General features: G+C 44.4%; 1 protein-coding gene across 1 annotated transcript in view; it reads left to right on the top strand.

Moving 5' to 3' along the window:
* Nucleotides 1-22181, top strand: part of FLT3 (fms related receptor tyrosine kinase 3) — a 76396-nt gene that overhangs the window by 24170 nt on the left and 30045 nt on the right. Inside the window, exons 3-9 of the mRNA XM_047078162.1 lie at nucleotides 4476-4678; nucleotides 7435-7550; nucleotides 11473-11602; nucleotides 13269-13396; nucleotides 13712-13851; nucleotides 13949-14102; nucleotides 15592-15760. Of these exons, the coding sequence (XP_046934118.1) occupies nucleotides 4476-4678; nucleotides 7435-7550; nucleotides 11473-11602; nucleotides 13269-13396; nucleotides 13712-13851; nucleotides 13949-14102; nucleotides 15592-15760 (1040 nt within the window). The remainder of the gene's footprint in view (nucleotides 1-4475; nucleotides 4679-7434; nucleotides 7551-11472; nucleotides 11603-13268; nucleotides 13397-13711; nucleotides 13852-13948; nucleotides 14103-15591; nucleotides 15761-22181) is intronic.

Below are 22181 nucleotides of genomic sequence, written 5' to 3'. Positions count from 1 at the left end.
TTTATTTTTGAGAGAGAGAGAGTGACAGAGCGTGAGCAGGGGAGGGTCAGAGAGAGGGAGACACAGAATCTGAAACAGGCTCCAGGCTCCGAGCTGTCAGCACAGAGCCCGATGCGGGGCTCGAACTCACAAGCCGTGAGATCATGACCTGAGCCGAAGTCAGGGACTTAACCGACCGTGCCACCCAGGTGCCCCAGATGAGACATCTTTCTGGGAATCTTATAGTTCGGGCACGTTCTGAATAAGCAAGCACTCTAGTAGACATAATGTGCCAATGTAACTCGAATAAATAGGCAGCTACATCCTTAGCTGTGTTACCAATATATCCTAGAACCAAAGTAAGATGATTTTACTGTTCCCACAACCCACTTAATTGTTTAAAGTCATCATTTATCATTTCTGTTTGAAGATGAATGTGGTGTGGGTGCTGGGTTTCTCCACTGCAGAGTTACTATTTGTTTTCTTTGTAATTAACAAGTATCTGGGGGAAGATGCAAATATCCGGTTTCTCCTCCAATTTTCACCTACTGATTTTAGCACCCGTTGGGGATCTTGCCACAACAGTTTTACTGTGATGTTTGCCTAAGGGTGATTTTCTTTTTCCCCCCTTCCCTCTACATTTACAAAGTGGAATTCTGTGAAGAAGAGCTATCTCTTCTTTCTATTCAATTTATTCATATCAATATGGACTCAGAGATATTTATTTGATTCTATGAGTTATGACCTGAGACTGTCATTTTTATTATGGTATTCAGATTTGTCCAACTTAGGCCATTGGGAGCTACTTCATATTGACTTCTGTGTCATTTCAACACATTCCCTTGTTTTCTCAAGCACTTCCTTACTTTCCAGGGCTGCAGGACAGTTCAGCCCTGGAATTAGCCATTTCTCTAAAAATCTCTCCAAAACACTGGAGAATGGTGTTTAGAAACCAAGGTCTGAGAGTTGGGTGTGCTCATTGCTATTGGGACGTCATTGCCTCTAGGCAATGTATATACTTACACTACTCCCCCCGCCCCCACACACACACTATTTATCTCTCTATCATCTCTGCATCTATCTATTTACCTATCTATGTATATACCACCAGAAATCATGCTGATAGCTCTGCTTTCAATTCAGCAAAGGGTTTATTCAACCTTTTCTTCTTTCCAATTTTGTACTTCGTTCTTCGATAGTAAGAAACCTGGTTCTAATTATCTGTAATAAATGACTTATGTTAACCTAGTATATACGTAACCTGATTTCAGAATTGCTAACCCACACCCCAGTGAGACACAGAATTACTAACGCGAATACAGCCTTTGTGTACAATTCTTTTTGTCTTTAACTTTATAGTATCCAACATAATATTTTTCTTTTTTTTAAGTTTATTTATTTATCTTTGAGAGAGAGGAAGAGAGAGAGAGAGAGCACGAGGGAGTGCAGGGCACAGAGATAAGAGACAGAGAATCCCAAGCAGGCTCCACACTGTCAGTGCAGAGCCTGATATGGGACTCGAACTCATGAACCACGAGATCATGACCTGAGCTGAAATCAAGAGTAGGACACTTTACCGACTGAGCCACCGAGGTGCCCCAAGCACACATAGTTGTATTAGCTATTGCCAGATGCTCCCCAGAAGGGTTGTACTAGCGTGCATTCCTCCAGAAATGTATAGAATAGCTGCTTCCTCCCAACCTCACCAACAAAACGTGTGGTCATACTTCAAAATTTTTGGCAGATTGACAGATAAGTAGTATCTCAGTGTTGTTGTTGTTGTTGTTGTTGTTTTTAAGTTTATTTATTTATTTTCAGAGAGAGAATGTGAGCAGGGGAGGGGCAGAGAGAGAGCGAGAGAGAAAGAATCCCAAGCAGACTCTGTACTGGCAGCACGGAGCCTGACATGGGGCTCGAACTTAAGAACCGTGAGATCATGAGCTGAGCTGAAACCAAGAGTCGGACGCTTAACCAATTGAACCACCCAGGCGCCCCTCAGTGTTGTTTTAATTTATATTTTCTAATTATAATTGAGTTTAAACATTTTTTTCATATGTTCAAGGGCAAGTCTTTATATCTGTTTTTGGTGAACTGTCTATTCAGTTCTTTCTCCCATTTTTCTTTTGTGTTTTGGTCCTGCATCCCTCATTGTCAAAAAAATTCTTTATAAATTAGGGGGATTTATTTGTAGTCTGTGTTGCAAATATTTTCTTCCAGCACGTCAGGTTTTTTTATTTTGTTTTGTTTTGTTTTTACTTTATTCTGTGCCTGTCTTTTAAGACCCAGCTCGAAAATAAATAAAACATTAAAAAAAATTTTTTTAAGGGGGGGCCTGGGTGGCTTAGTCCGTTAAACGTCTGACTACCGCTCAGGCCATGATCTCATTGTTTGTGAGTTTGAGCCCCACGTCAAGCTCCGGGCCGTGGAGCCTGCTTTGGATTCTGTGTCTCCCTCTCTCTCCCTGCCCCTCCCCTGCACGCACTCTCTCTCTCTCTCTCTCTCTCTCTCTCTCTCTCTCTCTCTCAGAAAATAAAAAAAATATTAAAAAAAAAGAAGAACCAGCTCAATTTCTGGATTTCAGTGAAGCATCCCCACCACCCCCATCCCAGCTTGGAAGTTACCTGTCTCCTCTCCAAAGTTCCAGAGCACTCAAATTTACCTTTCTTTTTTTTTTTTGTTTTAAGATTTTTTGTTAATGTTTATTTATTTTTGAGAGAGAGAGAGAGAGAACAGAGTGTGAGCAGGGGAGGGGCAGAGAGAGAGGGAGACCCAGAATCTGAAGCAGGCTCCAGGCTCTGAACTGTCAGCACAGAGCCCAACGCGGGGCTTGAACCCACGAACCGTGAGATCATGACCTGAGCTGAAGTCAGATGCTTATCCGACTGAGCCACCCAGGCGCCCCCATCAAAGTAGTTGGTGTCTTTTCATGGGGCACATTATATTTCACCTGGTGTTTTAGTTATTCCTTCCTACTAGACTTGAAACCCTTAAGGACAAAATCAATGTCTTTTCTTCCTAGTCCCATAGTGCCCAGTAGATGGTCTAGCACTTATCAGATATTGAGTACATGAACTTACCCGTTACTTGCTGAATAAATGAATACAGAAAGCCAGAAGTATGGCTTGTGATCAGTAGCAGAAGACCTACCTACCCTGCTCTTCACCTGAAGAAGCTTGTGTGTGTGTGTGTGTGTGTGTGTGCCTGCATGCACATGTGTGCGTGGGCGTGCTGTGCTGGGTGTTAGGAGAGTGACAGGTGAAGGGTCCCGAGACAGAAGTTGCTATCACACCTTCCTCTCAACATAACCTCAGTTACTTAAAGCCACCAAGAAGTATGGTGGTGGCAGTGAGCCAAGGTGGGGGGTGGAGGGGTGGGAATCGGCCCAGAAAATATTTTGGTTTTTAAGTTTTTAAGTTCCTTCTAACACAGGTACCAATTTGCCATTGCCATGTAGATTCTTATCGACATACCAATGATCACAAACACAGTTACCCGCCTATTACGAATTTTGTGACTATTGTTTGTATATTAGTTTGCTAGAGCAGCCTAGAAGTGTGAAATCGAGACATCCTCAGGGTTGGTCCCTTCTGAAGGCTCTGTTCCAGGCCTTTCTCCTTGGCCCGTAGAGCTCTATCTTCATTTTCTTTTCTTTTTTTTTTTCTTAAGTTTATTGATTTATTTTGAGAGAGAGAGAGAGAGAGCAGGGGAGGGGCAGAGAAAGGGAGAGAGAGAATCCCAAGCAGGCTCCGAACACAGGGCTCGAACTCATGAACTGTGAGATCATGCCCCGAGCCAGAATCAAGAGGCGGACGCGACCTACTGAGCCCCCCACGTGCCCCACTATCGTCACTTTCACATGGCGCGCTTCCGGGTGCGTGTTTCCTTCAAATTGCCCCTTCCTGTCAGCACACCAGGCACACTGGATTAGAGCCCATCCAAATGGCCTCGTTTTAACTTGATCACCTGTGGAAAGGCCTTATTTTGGATAAGGTCACATTCTGAAGCAGTGGGGCTTAAGATTCAACATAGGAATTTTAGGGGGACACAATTCAACTCCCAACAGTGTGTCAAATATGTTAGAAATGCAGCCTAAAGTTACCTATCTTTTCTATAGAGAATTGTGAATAATAGGATTTTCGGTCAGTGACATGTTCTCCGGTGTCGACCTCCTTGATAAAGGTCCCAGTCAGGGGCGCCCGGGTGGCTCAGTCGCTTAAGCCTCAGACTTCAGCTCAGGTCCTGATCTCGCAGTCCCTGAGTTCAGGCCCCGCCTCGGGCTCCGTGCTGACAGCTCCGAGCCTGGAGCCCGCTTCGGAGTCTGTGTCTCCCTCTCTCTCTCTCTCTCTCACTCTGCCCCCCACCCCCGCTCGTGCTCTGTCTTTCTCTCTCTCTTTCTCAAAAAGAAATAAAAACATTAAAGAAAAAAGAAAGGTTCCAGCCAAGAAGAGGATGCATCAAACGTGCCCTTGTAGTCAATTCCCGTTGTTTCCACTCAGGCATCAGAACCCGCAGAAGACCTTGGGTGTGCCTTGAAACCCGAGAGCACAGAGGTGGTTTATGGAGCGGCCACTGTGGAAGTGGATATATCTGCATCCATCACACTGCAAGTCCTGGTCAACACCCCAGGGAACATTTCCTGTCTCTGGGTCTTTAAGCACAGCTCGCTGAATTGCCAGCCACACTTTGATTTACAAAACAGGTAACTGGGCTGGAGGAGGGGGGGGAGAGGGAGGGGGTGAGAGGGGGAGGGGGTGGAGAGAGGGCGGGTTGGGGAATGTGCCCCCACAAGGATTTTTGGAGGAAAACATTCTGGCCGCAGAATGTGGTTCATACGGCGTTTCTTTTCAAATTTCTATCCATATCCATTATAACTCTTTATCTCCAGAGAAATGCTGAACTAAAAATACAGTTAGGACATGGATACCTGGCATTAAATAGCTGTCAGACCTATAGGATGTACCACACAGAAAGTGAGTTCTAATGTTAACTATGACCTTGAGTGAGTACCCGTGTTGGGTCACCAGTTGTAACAAATATACCACACCTATGCAAGATGTTAATAATAGTGAAAACTGCGTGGGGAGGACATAAGTGGGATCTCTCTGTACTCTCCGCTCAGTTTTTCTGTAAATCTAGATTTACTCTAAAAAAAAAAAAAAAAAAAAAAAAAGCCGGTCAACTTAAAAAATGACATATAGATACACAGATATAGTTAGGGCTTAAGAAGGCAGTGAATGGCTGGAAAAATGTACAACAAATAGGGGAAGACTATTTGGGATTTTTAGGATGTCTTAGTTTTTTAATCGGATCTTGTCTGAGAGGTAAAATGTTAGAAACTTTTCGCTCTCCTTAAAGTAGTCAGAAGCTGCTTTTTGGGGAATGCTCGGGGGAAAGAACATTTGGTTTTAATCTGTTTTGTTTCATAGTCTGATGAGCAGAATTGCAATGATGGGCGACAGTCACAAAGTGTTTTAGTAAGAAATGGATCCGTGTGTGAGGAATATTGGTCTCATGATCTAGAAAAAGACACCTCAGCCAAGAATTGTGATTTAATGGCCAAGTTTGTATCTAACTCTGCCGATTGCTGCCCTCTGCTGTCCCAGCCCCTGTGGATGATCCCAGATAGGGGCAGGAAGAAAGCGGCACAAGCCATTTAAATGCCCACTTAATAATTCTAAAGCTGCTTTTCGCTCTCGTTCTTGGGGGTGTTCTGGGGTCCCATGGTGTAGAGGAGGCATTGTGTTTCCAGCAACAGTGCAGGAAGTGGTACCTACGTGGTCCCCAGGGGGTAACCTGCCTGCCTGACATATGGGGGGATGTATCTGTGACCGATTCGTACCAACTTTTTGCATTTGTTCCTTTAAGGTCAAACAAACTCATAAGTAATTTTTAGGACAGTAGCTATAATTCTGAAGTTTGGTTCTAAGTCTTGGAGCACATTCATTTTCCTTTCCTCTTTTGAGGCCGTATTACTCACTTCTGTTTTTTGGTTACTTGTATCTTGGGGTTAAACCAAAGCCCTCTTTTAGGCAGAATTTTGGCTTCAAGAAACGTTCTGGTAACCTTAAAATGTTATGCCACAACAGTTCTCACTGGATGGAGACCAAAACGCAAAGTAAAAATGTAGGGTTTTGTTTGTTGTTTTTTTTTTTTTTTTTTTTTCAGTTCATTAGAGGTTGCCTTTTTGGATTTTAGGACAGACGGTCCCATTTGTTAGCCAAGGTCATGGGTCTGATGTGGATTAACTAACTTAGTACCAGAACTATTTAACAGCTTTTCCGTGGTACAGAATTATAGAAGCGTGTCTCTGGACTCAGGGCCAGAAAGCGTGAACACCTAGGCTTTGATAGCTTTCTTACAGTTTTGTGGGTTATGGACAAGAGTTCACAAATGACACCAGGAGACTGAATGGTTCAGAGAAGGAAAACACAGTGCCAAAAAACCTGTAGACTCCAACCAAACGTGGATCCTACGAATTTACTGTCCTTATGAACGCAAGCACACGTATTCTTGAGCCGTGCGGCTTGGAGCTCTGGGAAAGGACGTCTCTGATATCAAGTGCATTTGGATTTCCTGGGGAGCTTGTTAAAATGCAGATTCTGATTCAGTAGGCCTTGAGAGTCCGCATATCTGTCAACTCCCAGCTGCAGCTAACACAGTTGGAGGGAGACCAGCGTTGAGTAGTACGGGTCGAAAGGTCAGAAAGTGCAAATTTAAACCCAGCATTACTCAACAAACTACTAGAGGATATTTTAAGCTTTAATGAGAATGGGTATTACCAAACAACACATCGGAAGTTGTTTCCTTGAAGAGAAGGCTCCCCAGCCAAACTGATCTTTACCAAGGATCCAAAAAGTTAAAAAGCACAAACGCTGAGACCTCTGTATCCTTACGCATCTGTGATTTCCTCCTTCCCATAGGACAACGCCTTGTCTTAAATTTCACTTGAACTTGATCACCTAGAGCAAGACACATGCAAAACATTGTTTCTTATCTCTGTGCGTCTTGCCTGTACGGTAATCTGGGCTTGCAAATGGGGAACTGAGACTGGCGGCCAGGTGACTGGGCAATGTAACTGTGGAGGGTGGCTTGCCATTGAAGGGAACAGCCCGTTATTGCTGATGGGAGTGTCCCCCCCAAGCCTGTGCATTTTGGGACGGGAGTTTTCCCTCCAAGAGGCTGGAGAAGCCTGAAGTGAAGGCGCTAGAATGGAGGTCACTCACTCTGAAGGGAGGGACTGAACCAAAGTCAAAGTCAAACTCACAAGGCTCAGGCTCCGTGAGAAGCTGTGTTCTCCGAGTAGCCTGCCCCCTGTGCCACCGTCGGAGATGGAATGTGAGAGCCACCAGGCCGCCTTCTGACTCAGTATGAAATGTTACATTTTAGTTTCACACGTTTTCCAAGATAACTAGTTCTCTTTCTTGTGTGTGTGTGTGTGTGTGTGTGTTTTTTCAGAGGGGTTGTTTCCATGGTCATTTTGAAAATGACAGAAACCCAAGCTGGAGAATACCTACTTTTCATTCAGAGCGAAGCTACCAATTATACAATATTGTTTACAGTGAGTATAAGAAGTAAGTGCCCGTTGCTACTCGGTATTCACGACATTCCGAAGGGATGGTGTAGAGCCCACGAGCTTTTTGCCAGCTGCTCGGGACACAGTATTCAGGTTTCCCTCGATATGTAGCTGAAATGACTGCACTCACTCCGACCATCCACATAACCCGTTGAGACCCTCTGACGGACCCGTCCGTGTGCTATCAGAATGAGCACTCTTCAAAACCCAGGACACTATGGGGCACCTCCGTGGCTCAGTCGGTTGAGTGTCCGACTTCGGCTCAGGTCACGATCTCGCGGTCCGTGGGTTCGAGCCCCATGTCAGGCTCTGTGCTGACGGCTCAGAGCCTGGAGCCTGCTTCTGATTCTGTGTCTCCCTCTCTCTCTGACCCAACCCCGTTCATGCTCTGTCTCTCTCTGTCTCAAAAATAAATAATTAAAAAAAAAAAAAAAACCCAGGACACTCTCTATTTGGCTTTTCCCCCACCCATTTTTTTGACTGACAGGGAAGAAATGGGAAACATTTCGACCTTGACCTTGGAGTCAGAAGTCCTGGGTTCTTATTCTGGGTCTGTCACTGCCACCTTTGGCGGGTCACTTAATCTCTCTGAACCTCAAATTTCTTATCTGTAAAACGGAGATAAAAATGCACACCTCAAAAAAAAAAAAAGAAAAGAAAATGCACACCTCACAGGATTGTAGGATCTTAGCTCTCCAAGAGAGCTCCCTGAGATGTTGGAAAGGTCTGTGTCTGCTCTAACAACTTAGTCACTGGCCACGTGGGACTGTTGAACACTTGAAATGTGGCCAGTGTGACTGGGGACCAAGGTCTTAACGGCACTTGAATAACCACATGAAGTTAGTGGCTACTTTACTTATACAAATGCTAGATCACTACGCAAACCGCCGGGGACAATCCAAATGTTCTTACGGAGGCGACTGTGTGGTTGGCAATCACCACCTGCATGGCTTTCTGGCTTCTTGTTTCTCCCAATTACACACGGGCCTGGTGATTGCAAAGAAAAAAATCTTTTTTTAACATTTATTCATTTATGAGAGACAGAGAGCACAAGCAGGATAGGGGCAGAGGGAGAGGGAGACACAGAATCCGAAGCAGGCTCCAGGCTCCGAGCCGTCCGCACAGAGCCCGACGTGGGGCTCGAACTCACAAGCTGTGAGATCATGACCTGAGCCGAAGTCGGATGCTTAACTGACTGAGCCACCCCGGCACCCCGAGAGAGAGAGAGAGAGAGAGAGAGAGAGAGAGAGAGAGAATCCCAAGCAGGCTCCACACTCAGTGAGCCCCTGGGCTCCATCCCATGACCCTGGGATTGTGACTTGAGCCAAAATCAAGAGTCAGAGTCAACCCGCTTAGCCACCCAGGAGCCCCGAGGGTACCTTCTTTTCATCTATTATTTACAGTGTAAAAATAGGACAGCAGCTACCCAAGTTCATTGTAATGTGCTTTCAGCATCCTGTTGGGTGGTGAGGTTCAAAACAACAACAACAAGAAAAAAACCTGGTAGAGGAGGATTTGGCAACAGTGTGAAAAAGAGGAAAGGGTCTAGCGAACCACAGGTTTAGCAGTAACCAGCAAGTAAGGCTGGGTTGCTACAAAACAGGAAAGCCGAACCTCGGCCGCCTCCGATGGAGTGTGTAGGTCCGGGAAATTAATGGATGATTATTCTTCTCGGTTCTACATTTTTTTTTCAGCTGCGTACTGACAAAACAAAACAACCTGATAGTGAAGAACTGGAGTTTCTGAAGTTTGAACAGCCGAAGGAATTGAGAATGTTTAGGACACAGAAGGAAATATTTTGAAAAAAAAAAAAGAAAAAAAAAAAAAGCCTGATTGCAGTATAATGTAGAGGAAATTTCCTGGCATATAAGTCAGGGAACCTGGCTTAACTAGTTAAAATACTTTGGATGGTAATTATCTCCCTTGATGGTTGCTTCTGATTTTAAATCTCTGAAAGATTTTCATGTGTAAGTAAAGCTACACTTAAAAACAGTTGCTCTAGGGGCGCCTGGCTGGTTCAGTCGGTTGAGCGTCCAACTTCGGCTCAGGTCATGATCTCGCGGTCTGTGGGTTTGAGCCCCACGTCGGGCTCTGTGCTGACAGCTCAGAGCCTGGAGCCTGCTTCACATTCTGTATCTCCCTCTCTCTCTGCCCCTCCCCTGCTCAGGCTCTGTCTCTGTCTCAAAAATAAATAAAAACATTTAAAAATATTTAAAAAAAAAAGAACAATGGGAAATCCCATGTCCTATTTACATGTAAGCTATTACATTTAAATGTAAATTATGTAAAGTATCACCACTTTGGAAAACAGACTATCATTATGTGTATAGCTGAACTTGTGCTCATATCATATAAGCCAGCAGGTCCCCTGTGTAAAGAAATGTACACACCTGCCTTAGTAGAAATGGATAGAATGTTCCTAGCACTATTGTTGGTAAACACAACAGATTGGTCACGAGCTAAATGTCCATTGCAAGAAAATGGAATAACCGATTGTAATATATTCACCAATGCAATACTATGTAAAAGATGAATGTAGTACAGCTACATGCAAAACCATGGGTGGATCTTAACAACATGAGGTTGGATAAGAAAAGGAAGTTGTGGAAGACGACCTATTGAGGGATACCATATTTTGAAAACCAGAAAACAAACCAACATATTCTTTGGGGACACATAGCTGTGTGGTGAAAACATTTTTAAGAGCACAGGAATGATAAACACAAAATCAGGATAAAGGTTACCTAGGGTTGAGATGGTGAGAAGCAGAAAAGTAGATATTTATTAATATTTCAGTTATTATGTTGGATATCAGTCTATGGGCATTTATATTTATTTAATAATAAAGACTAATTGCTTTGAAATTTATACTTCATATATTCTTTTGCCTCCCTCTCTCTCTCTCTCTCTCTCTCTCTCTCTGTATATATATATATATATATATATATATATATATATATATAATTATATTTTTAAACAAAATGTAAGACCAGAGATTGGGATTTAGAACAGGAAAACTTTTTTAACAGACAAGGTTTGTTGAACAATGGACTGATCTTCCTTGGGAGGTAGTGAATTCCTGTCACTAGAGAGATCCACACAGAATAGAAAGTTTGTATGTCAAGCATTATGGGAAGCAGAAGTGGGGGGGGGGAGGTGAAGTATAATAGCCGAAAGCAAATGGGAGACCAAACTGAACCTCTCAATTCTGTTTCAATTCTAACTTTATCCTGCTGTATTTCTGCATTTTTAAATCAGTATATTTCTGCCTGGTTCTAGATAAAATCATGGGAAGAAACTTGGGTCTTAAACTATATAAGCGTGGGTTTTAAGCTTTATGTTATTTCTTTTCTTTTCTTTTTAATGTTTATTTCTTTGTTCTGAGAGAGAAAGAGAGCACAAGCAGGGGAGTGACAGAGAGAGAGAGAGAGAGAGAGAGAGAGAGAGAGAGAGAGAATCCCAAGCAGGCTCTGAGCTGTCAGCCCTGAACCCTATGCAGGGCTCGATCTCACGAACCGTGAGATCATGACCTGAGCCGAAATCAAGTCAGATGCTTAACTGACTGAGTCACCCAGGCACCCCAAACTTTACATTATTTCTAGTCTTTTTCCTGTGCATATTAATATTTGTATTATTACATGGCTTCATTCTACTTAACTTTAGTTGTCTCTAGGTTTATGAAATACCCCAAGAAATCAGCTAAATATTGAAGTTGGCATTTCAGCCAGAGTTAAATTTAACAGATTGGTGAGGAGGGGATATATGATTGTTTATATTTGGAGGGGGGGCAGAAGACATTGCTATGGTGTAAAATATTTTTTCTTAATATTTTCTTAACGATGTAGAATTCTTTTCGTGAGGGGCTACTAAGACAGTTTTTTTTTTAATATTAAAATGTTTAATAATTTATGATGCTTCAGACACGCTGCTTTACACACTAAGGAGACCTTACTTTAGAAAAATGGAACACCAGGATGCGCTGGTCTGCATATCTGAGAGCATTCCAGAACCGACCGTGGAATGGGTCTTCTGCGATTCGCAGAGTGAAAGGTACGACGGGCACGGAGATAATGGCTATTATTACTTTACTTTTGGTCTTTTTCTAATGGAGTTGACATCATACTGTGCATATAAATTGGCTCTTCAGAAGAATGGGGCTGGAAAAGTACATACCTTATGCTACAGAGATTTAATGAATCGGCATACATGAAGCATGGAGATTGGTGGCTGGCAGATAGTACTACATAAACGTTTGCTTCCATTTTTCATATGTGCCATAGCTAAGTTCTCACAAATTGAGAAGTCATGCAGTTTTAACTACCAAAAACTTATTAAACAATTCTATTGAAAAATGGGACTGAGTATAAGGAGAAAGAAGTAAAAAATTAGGTCACCAAATGATATGGATGTGATCCCAAATTCTAGAGGAAAAGAAGAGAACACCTGTGGGTACGTATGTAACAGGTCCATTGGGGGGGAAAAAAAAAGATGGGAAACCTACCCACCAAATAATAACGGTTGTTATCTCAGGGCAGCAGGAATACCGGCAGTTAAAATTCTTTCCTTTGGGTTTTCTGTCTTTGCCAAGATTTCCACGATGAACCCAATTATTGTTGTCTTGTAATAAGAAAAAAATACCCTGAAGGAATGGTGTGTCAACAAAGAAAAGAATGCCCTTGACTAAAGAGATAAGGAGGAGAAAAGTGGTCATACACAGGCTGCAAGTGATCCCTGCTTCCGGCAAGGCAGCGGTTGGGGACACTCTCGGGAGGAATCCAAGTCTATTTTATGCTGGGTGGGGGAGGGGAGGAGGGTGAGGATGAGGGGGTGAAGGTGGCCGTGAGGGTGTAGAAGGGTGAGATGGGGAGTGGTGAGGGAGGATGACTGGGTGGGAATGAGGGGGTGGGGGTGAGGGGGTGAGGGTGAGGGTGAGGTGGTGAGGGTGGGGGGCTGGGGTGAGGGGGTGGGGGTGAGGAGGTGAGGGTAGGGGGGCTGAGGAGGGGCTGGGGTGAGGGGTGGGGGTGAGGAGGTAGACCCGCTGACTTCCTTCCTGAGTGATGCCTCTCCTCTTCTCCTTGAGCTCTGCAGACTCTGGGACCTGCAACCTTCTTCTCTCCCTCTCCCTTGTTGTCCTCTTTTGGGCTTCAAAGGAAAGACGCTCACCTTGTTAGGCTGTGTTAAAACCTAATCCTGCTTTTCTTTCTCGTCTTTTTTCCTCCTCTTTCGTCTTCTTTTTCTATTGTCTCTCTCTCTCTCTCTAAAGAATAGCAACAGAAGAGGTCACCAACCCTCCCCCCCCCAAATTTAAACTTCCATAAAAATGTATGTCATTCTCTCCAGTGTTGATTGGTTCAGATAACTAACTAGAAACCTTAGATTTGGGTTTGTTTACCTTTTTTTAAAGTTTATTTATTTATTTTGAGAGAGAGACAGAGAGAGGGAGAGAGAGAGAATCCCAAGCCAGCTCCATGCTGTCAACGCGGAGCTGGACCGCGGGCGGGGCTCGATCTCACGGACCAGGAGATCCTGACCGGAACCAAAAGCAAGAGTTAGTCACTTGACCGACTGGGCCCCCCAGGCGCCGGGTTTGTTCACCTTCTCATCCGCTCCTTTTTCTTCAACAGGCTCTGGAACCTTGGCCTTTGTTTCTCGCCTGCACGTTCGTCTGTAACGTTAAAAGGTGTTTAGTCAAATGGCAATTCTTTTCTAATTGCAGCTGTAAAGGGGAGAGTCCAGCTGTTGTCACAAAGGAGGAAAGCGTACTTCATGAACTGTTTGGAACAGACATAAGGTGCTGTGCAAGGAATGAGCTGGGCAGAAAGTGTACCAAGCTGTTCACAATAGGTAGGACCACGAGAATGTGAGCTTTTCCATGATTTAGGAACGACCTGACATTAACAGCAAGCGCCTGGGTGATCACTCAACGTCAGGGCCGCCCTAGTTCCTTATCCCACTTGGCACGGAATATTATGGATTCTGTAGCAGCTGCCTTCTTTATAAAAGGGTAGACCGTCTCTAAAGGAGTCTTCTGTCAAAGCAGTTTGTAGCATTTGAGATGACAATAAATCTTTGTTCTTCAGGATGTTCAGGATGTATTTTTGCAATGAGGAAAAAAAAAAATCACTCTGTTTTCTTACTCGGGTTGTGTCATCCTTCCAGATCTCAATCAGACTCCGCAGACCACACTGCCACAACTATTTCTTAAAGTAGGGGAACCCTTATGGATAAGGTGCAAAGCTGTTCATGTGAATCATGGATTCGGACTCACCTGGGAATTAGAAAATAAAGCCTTGGAGGAGGTAATATGACCAGTTTGCCTTCTGAAACTGCAGAGACGACGTCCAAATAGTACAGGTTGAAGTCATTAAATTCAAACTCTGTTTTATTAAAACCTAGGGCAGCTACTTTGAGATGAGTACCTATTCTACAAACAGAACTATGATACGGATTCTGTTTGCTTTTGTATCATCAGTGGGAAGAAACGACACTGGCCATTACACTTGTTCCTCTTCCGAACATCCCAGTAAATCAGCTTTGGTTACCATCATAGGTAATGCAGGCTGCTCGCGCAATCTTTCTTGATACGTTTAGTTGCTTTAGTGTGGAATGTGAGGTACGTCCTGCAAATTCTGATTTCAGTAGAATGTTAGTGTCAGAAAGCTGAGAACGACTGAATTAAAATAGTTTTTGCATATATAAGCTCCCTCCGCCCTTCCTTTTCCACTTAAACCATGCTCGCTTGAACGGCACTGTCTTAGCACTCTCTTAGCCCTGGCCTTGTGACGTGACCATCTGTGTTTGCAGTCTTCCCACAACTTACCAATAGACTGTAAATTCCCGAAGGACGGGAAAAATCTCTTCCGTACTTGTAGTCCCAGACCCTGGCAGAGAGCCTGACACAAAATAGGCGCTTCATAAATACACTAAGACCCTGGGTTGGGAGTAACTTGTTCTGGGGGTGTTCTGCAAGACGAGCAAACGTTTCTAAGAAATTTTGACTCGATAAACGAGCGATGTCTTGCGATAGGAGTAGTACCTGATGCCGAATGTCACATGATCACAACTGAGCCAATGGTTCTGGGAATTCGCTGTGATATACAAGTACGTTGGGGTCCAAGCACGTTTCCGGAATGAATTATGCTCGAAAACGCAGGTTTTACCGTCCTTGTTCTGAGCACCAACTGACAGGGTGATGGGCGATGACAGAAGGGACAAGCAGTTAGATGCACTGAAAGTGGGTGGGTTGTCGAGGAAGTGACAGTAACCGTGCTTCAGGAGTCTCATATCAGGCGGCAGCCTCCAACCATACTGAAAATGCTAGGACATGGGTGATTCTCCTACCAAACTAATGAGGAAGCGCTTCAAAGAAAAAAAACCCTGGTCAATTCTGCTGGCTGGATTGTTTTATTCGCACCTGCGATTCTTTTATGTTGAACGTGTCACTCACTGAGAGAGCTGTTGCGACTGAGTAGAGGGCGTCCCGATTCTGTTGGCAGATCCCTCCCGTTGTACATGCTTGGTTGGGCTGGGGGAGCCCTTCAGTCTCTTGAAATTGTCTGTAAAATCTGGAGGTTTTATACATTTCTTTGGGAGGAAAGTCAAGTATTTACATCTAATTCTTTTTAAAAAATGTTTTTTCAATGTTTATTTAGTCTTGAGAAAGCTTGAGTGGGGGGAGGGCAGAGAGAAAGAGGAAGACTGAGGCTCTGAAGCCGTCAGCACAGAGCCCAGTGTGGAGCTCGAACTCACGAACTGTGAGATGATGACCTCGGCTGGTCGGATGCTCAACCAACTGAGCCCCCCAGTCACCCCACCGTCTAACCCTTAAAGGGATCTTGACTGTAGAAGTGGGTGAGCTCAGGCTTATGACTGGGGATAAGACGCCTGCATTTCTGGGACTGTCCAATCTGACCCGCAGCATAGCGACAGCTGAGTGTTCTTACGTTATACTGATGAATAAAATGTTATTGTATCTTCTCAGGGTGTTTCCATACGAACCTCATCTAATTTAGAAATGCCTTTTTTTCTTTTTTTTACAGAAAAAGGATTTATAAACGCTTCCAAATCAAGTGAAGATTATGAGATTGACCAGTATGAAGAGTTTTGCTTTTCTGTCAGGTTTAAAGCATACCCACAAATCAGGTGTACGTGGACCTTCTCTCAAAAATCATTTCCTTGTGAGCAGAGTGGCCTTGATGATGGGTACAGGTGAGCCAACAAAGAGCTCAGGGGCTCGCCAGGCTTAACGCAAGCCTCCTTGTTGCCTTCCGGAAGAGCACTTTCGTATAATGAGTTTGTATATTATTGGGTTGACGTTGAAGTGGAGGAAGAAAACAAAGCAGAGATTAGGACACCGTAGTAGTCTGATAATCAGTTCAAATAGCATGACCTGCCACACACACATACACAAAAAAAACCCCAGAAAGAATCCCATTAGTTTGAGTATGGTTCCATGGCGTTTTCTGAGTCACTAGATTGTTACTTCCCATTTGAGAGTATTGTGCTATATAGTATACTAAATCTCCCTCGGTAGATATGCAGCTGATTGAGGAAGTAAAACCCCTTAAAAACAGCAAAACATTGCCTATAAGTGCATTGATTGAGCTTTTCAAAAAATAAGTGCAGAAATAGCCTACGGATAAAAAATCCCATTTTCCTGGGGATTTGTACAACTCTATTCGAGATCGTCTTATGGGAGAAACTCTCCATTCCCTCTTTGGAAAACAGAAAACGCCTTTTCTTTTTTCTTGTAGTTTCTGTAGCTGCGACACCTCCTAGCTCTTAAATGTAGTCCCGTGTAGCATGATTTCCTGCCAGACTCCGAGTTCCTGCAAGGTATCTGTCATCTCTCAAGCAAGCCAGTGGTTTAGAGTAAATTGTTTCTCAGCATGGGGTCCATAACCACTTCTGTAGAAAACATCTGGGCAAATGCTAAAAATGCGGATTCCTGGCTTCCATTCCAGACATGCTGACCAGTTGGGGCAAAATGCCCAGATTCTACATTTTCAGTCACCTCCGGTGACGCGTATCACAGGCCTAGCTCTGTGTGGTGCCTCACGCCGGCTACCAGCCACACATGACTCTCGAGTTCTTGAAATGGGCTGGTTCGGACGGAAACAGGCCATAACCGTAAAATACACACTAGATTTTGAAGACTTCGTGTGAAAAAGACACTGAAAAAAAAATCTCATTTTTTTATATGGATTATATGGTGAAGTTATAGTATTTTGGATACATGGAGTTACAGACAACCAGTGATTCCTCTTCACTTATTTTCACTTTTTATCTAGCTCACCGGAAATTTTAAAACGACGCCTGTGGCTTGCATTATGTTTCTATCGGATAGCATTGGTCCGGGCGAAGAGCTTAGAGTTGTTTTCCCCTCGGTTCGCCTCTATTGCGCAAGTAATGTGTTACTCTTCATACCCCAGAATGATCCTTGTGATCCAAGGGTTACAGCTGATCCTTGTGGGCGTGTTTAAAAAGAGCTGTCGCGCTGAGTGTGCATGACAAACCCCTTACTGTTCAAAGCACTCATTTTTCAGTTAAGAACGCAGCCTTTGACCTGTGAGCGGACTGATACCCACTTACTTCACCGACTCCGGGTTTCTCAAAAGCAGCACTGTTGACTTGGGCTGGATAATTCTTTGTTCTGGGGGCTGTCTGTGCCCTGTAGATGTTCAGCAGCATTCCTGGCCTCCACCCACCGGATGTCAGTAGCACCGTCACCCCCCCGTGGCGACAGCCAAACACAGCTCCCTCCAGACATTGCCAAATGTCCCTGGTTTGGAAAAACTGCCCGTGGTTGAGAACCACTGCCTCAGAGGGATCACCCTGTTGTCATAAGCTCTTGTTCTGAATTATCAGACTTGCGAGCAGAAGGCCAGGGAGTTAGCCCCGTCTTCCCAGTTGAATGGACCACCACAGGCCCGTGCTCAGAGGGGTACCAGTGGGGTCCACAGCCCTTCCCTTCTTTGCATTGTGACTCGGGGTCAGAGAAACTCGTAGCACTCTGGGATTCTCTTTTGACCCTGATTCAAAGAGCGAGGGGATCAACTCCACTTAATTCAGATATTCCTTAGATATCTTCTTGACGGACTTGATGGTGTGAGGGTCTACAAGAATGAATACGGTGATGTCTCTTTCTCTCTGCCCCGCCCCCCAAATTTAGAGGGGGCACATTCAAAGGCAAGAGGCACCTGGGAGATCAGTGTTCCTGTGCTGCTGGCTTCTGGCACAACCTCTTGGGATTTTACAGAGTCACCGATGAGAGGACCGTGTCTCTGATATAGGGGCCACAGGCCAATCGAGTGGCAGAGTTCATTCCGTTTCATTCCATGGCCACAGTCTGCACCCCTGACCCCAAGAGGTGACTTTTTGCACAGGTAGCCAAATGAATAGATCAGGACAGATCCTGATTCTTACGGTGTTCTGTGCCTTTCGCATTCATAATTGGCTGGTAGCATAGTTAACCTCTTTGGGTGTTGAATCTCACCAGTGAGTGCGAAAGCTCCATAGGATCGGTGTTCTGTCATTTCTCTATCTTTCTGCGCTACCTTGCCCAGGCAACGTGTGTTTCATAAACGAACGAATTCGTCATCACCCCTGGGAGTGGCAATGCACAGCCCGGGCCAGAACAGTCAATGGCCTCCTCTGTGCCCTGCGAGCACCACACCCACGGCACTCACCACAACACCCACCACTCAGTATTTATCTTATTCAAAAAGTTCTTGAAGAGCTACAGCGTTTGCTGGTGATAAGGATGCGCCTGATATCACGCCTCACCACGTGCGTCACTTAACACACGGCACAAAGGGAAAATGGAGCCCCCTCCCTCCTGAAAAAGATGCTCAACATATTGAGTGACACCAACAACAACTGAAAAATCTGAACACAGCTTCAAGTGCTCTAGGTGTCTTTTGCTCGCCCCACGAGGCCCTGGGTTGAGATAGCAGGTGGCAGACTCCGTGATGATCCGAGTCCTTTCCAACTTTTTATTATAAAACGTTACGAGTTTACTAAGAAGCCGAGCGACTAGCGCAGTGAAGCATCCTTTCCCTTAACGGTTTACCCAGACTGCAATCTGTTTGTGAGCCATAGCACTGTAGTCATATTGCAACCGATGACTTTATGAACAGAGCGACACGAGTTTTTTTTTTCAGACGTAACCGAAAGGCCCGTGTAATAACCCTCCTCGCGGGAGGGCTTTGGTGTGGTCAAAGTGTGTATGCCAGAAGTCTGTCAGCTTCCCTACCTTCACGGCTTCGTTTCTCCTATTTACTTCCTCAAATATCACACCCAAAGTGTGAGGGTGCACATAATAAAATGTGTTTACGTCTTATTAACTTATCATTTTCTAACAGCCCTGGTATCTTGATCTTGAGAAGAGGTCCTAGGATAGTCCGTCTCTTGGCTTGCATAATTTCCTCCCTATCAACTTCCTTAATAAACACCGAATCTACCTTAGCTTTTTCCCAATTTCATGGTTAAAAAAAAAAAAAAACACAGAACTTAAGATGTTATAATTATTGAGTGGTGCCTTCTGGAAGACTCTCCTTGGCTTGCCCAATCCCCGAGTCTTGCTTTGTCCTGGAGCATTTAATCTTCCAGTTCCAGGAGCCTTGAGTTCTGCACGCACCAGGCATTCACCGAGCACTTACGGAAAACAGCAGTGTGGTAGTCGTGTGGGTTCTGGGTGGTGAGTTGCCCTCCCCCTCAAGAACAGACTAACAGTGGGGCGCCTGGGTGGCTCAGTCGGTTAAGCGTCCGACTTCGGCTCAGGTCACGATCTCGCGGTCCGTGAGTTCGAGCCCCGCATCGGGCTCTGTGCTGACCGCTCAGAGCCTGGAGCCTGTTTCAGATTCTGTGTCTCCCTCTCTCTCTGCCCCTCCCCTGTTCATGCTCTGTCTCTCTCTGTCTCAAAAATAAAAATAAGACATTAAAAAAGTTTAAAAAAAAAAAAAGAACAGACTAACAGAAAAGTGGGCTCTCAAATCAATAAATGATATATAATTGCAGAAGTATATTGAGCCTCTTGGGGAGGATTTTTTTTTCCCCCGGAAGGAAATGAGCCTTGAGCGTCCACAGAAAGGAGGGAAAAGACGTGTGGGTTCAGTGAACTACCGAAAGCCTCAGCAAACCCTGCCCCCTTCCCTGCTGCCGAGTGTGAAAGAAACTTCTTTAAGCTCCTACCACATGCCAGGCAGTGTGCACATCCTTTACGTGGATTATCTCGTTTAATTCCCATAATTCCATTGTATGAAAGACAGACTAGGTGGTTACTTGTCCACAGAGGGCAAACTCAATACCCTTCCTTTACTCCTGTTTTCTGAAATTGCCTGAGAATTAAATTGGGGCGCCTGGGTGGCTCAGTCGGTTAAGTGTCCGACTTCGGCTCAAGTCATGATCTCACAGTTCCATGAGTTCGAGCCCCGCATCAGGCTCTGTGCTGATAGCTCGGAGCCTGGAGCCTGCTTCGGATTCTGTGTCTCCTTCTCTCTCTGCCCCTCCCCCACTTGTGCTCTGTCTCTCTCTCTCTCTCTCTCAAAAAAAAATTAATAAATAAATGTAAAAAAAATTTTTTTAAATAGAAATAACACCAATAGTTCTACCTCCAGAGATTACATTTCAGACTCTTTCTAATTGACCTCTTCTCAAGATCAAGATAGCAGGACTGCTAGAAACAGGTTTTTGTATACATATGGCATTAACTGTGCCATTTGTAACCTGATTTTTTATTTATATCATGGGCATCTTTCTATGGTCCTAAGTATGTCTTCCATTATTTATATTATTTCAATGGCCACATAGGATTCCACTTTTTAGGCAATTTTATTTTAACTGACTCCTGTTGATGGGCATAACTTTAGTGGATTTTTTGTTGTTGTTGTTCTTTCCATAGTTTTAAATTTGTTTGAATGTGATTTTTCTCACAGTATATGCCACGATAAAGTTTCTAAATTTCTTTTTTATTCAAAATGATTACTGGACTTCATGAGCCTCATAGTAATGAAAATCTAACGCATATATGGTGTTCGCTATGGGCCAGGCACTATTACAGATGTTTTATACAAAACTACTTAAAAATTTAATAGAGCATTCTCCTCCCACAACCCTATGAGGTAGATACTGGTACTGTCCTTTTTTTTTTTTTTTTAATGTTTATTTATTTTTGAGAGAGAGAGAGAGAGAGAGTGAGAGCGGGGGAAGGCAGAGAGAGAGGGAGACACGGAATCCAAAGCAGACTCCAGGCTCTGAGCCATCAGCACAGAGCCCGATGCGGGGCTCGAATCCCTGAACCGAGAGATCGTAACCTGAGCTGAAGTCGGACGCTTAACCGACTGAGCCACGCAGGCGCCCCAGATACTACTACTGTCTTCATTTTACCGATGAGGAAACTGAGGTACAGAGAGGTTAAGTGACTTGCCCAATGACACACCACGGGGCCATGGCGGAGTTGGGGTTCCAGCAAAAACAGTTGGCTTCAAAGCCTTTGTTTTTAACCGTATCACTAGTTACGATGAGGACACCAACTCATTTCCAAAGTGTAAGATTCTCAAACCCAATGTGTAAGAAAACAAAAATACGAGCATTCTCTTTGGTTACTTAGAAATAAATGTATCCCTCCTTATGAGACGTGCCATACTTTGCTATTTAGTTTTTAATGGTCATATTCCCCCAGGCCTTGCCGACTCCCTTGAAATAAAATAAAAGCGAGCATGATATTATGTAGAGAGTAGTATAAAATCATCAGCACCTTTCTCCCACCTCCTGACTGTCTTTAACGTGGAACGAAAGTTTGAACAGATCAGATTTCAACACCAGCCTGGCCGCGTTCCCCCAGCCCCGCTTTCAGAAGCTCTCAGGTTCCCCAACACATGCTTTATTATTCTCTGCATGCTGATTTGACTTTGGTAATCCTTTGCCCTTTGATAAAGCATTCTTTAGAGCAAATCACTCCCTGAGCCACTAGAAAGAAACTGCCCTTCCTCAGCCCCGCCCCTCTAGGCACTGAACGAAAAATAAAAATGACCTGCATTTTGATTGTAGAGAGGAGAAAACCGTTTTCGTGGTTGTAGTGAGAAAACCTCTTCGTCACCAAGATATTATCTCACCGTGAACTCCAGTTTCCAGGTCTGCGATCACATGCCAGCTGGTCATCTTTAGAAAAACCCTAGGGAAGGAGGAAGCTCTGAGTGTCCAGGTTACCTCGTTGGTTAGTCCCCTTGGAATTCCCAGAGGAGTTCAGTGACACGGTTGTTGCTATTGCTAGGGTTTAACTGTCATAAGAGGAGGACAAGCTGTTTCAAACAACCTGGATATTTGCTTTTGTGTTCAGGCTACTTATGTGACCACTTTCCTACCTGGAAGAGGACATTTCAGATGCTCTCATCTATCCTATGGCAAGTCGTAGTCCATGAAGATAGCACAAAAGACTTAGGAAGGGAAGTCAGACACTCAACCGAGAGCCACCCAGGCGCCCCCCACGTGCTCCCTTTAAGAAGCACACATCTTTCCCTTCTTGGACCACTTAAACTCTTCCTTCCTAAAAGTCTAGAAATCACAGGTAGCTCTATTTACTTTCCTCCCTAGTGTTATAATTTGGCGTTCCCCGATCCTTCCGTCACTC

This window comes from Lynx rufus, unplaced genomic scaffold, assembly GCF_022079265.1.
Source record: "Lynx rufus isolate CCGP_SWC_20201006 ecotype Redwood Valley unplaced genomic scaffold, mLynRuf1.p SCAF_1, whole genome shotgun sequence".
NCBI lineage: Eukaryota > Metazoa > Chordata > Mammalia > Carnivora > Felidae > Lynx > Lynx rufus.
Note: the sequence above shows the minus strand (reverse complement) of the source record. Positions and strands in the feature narration are given on the sequence as shown.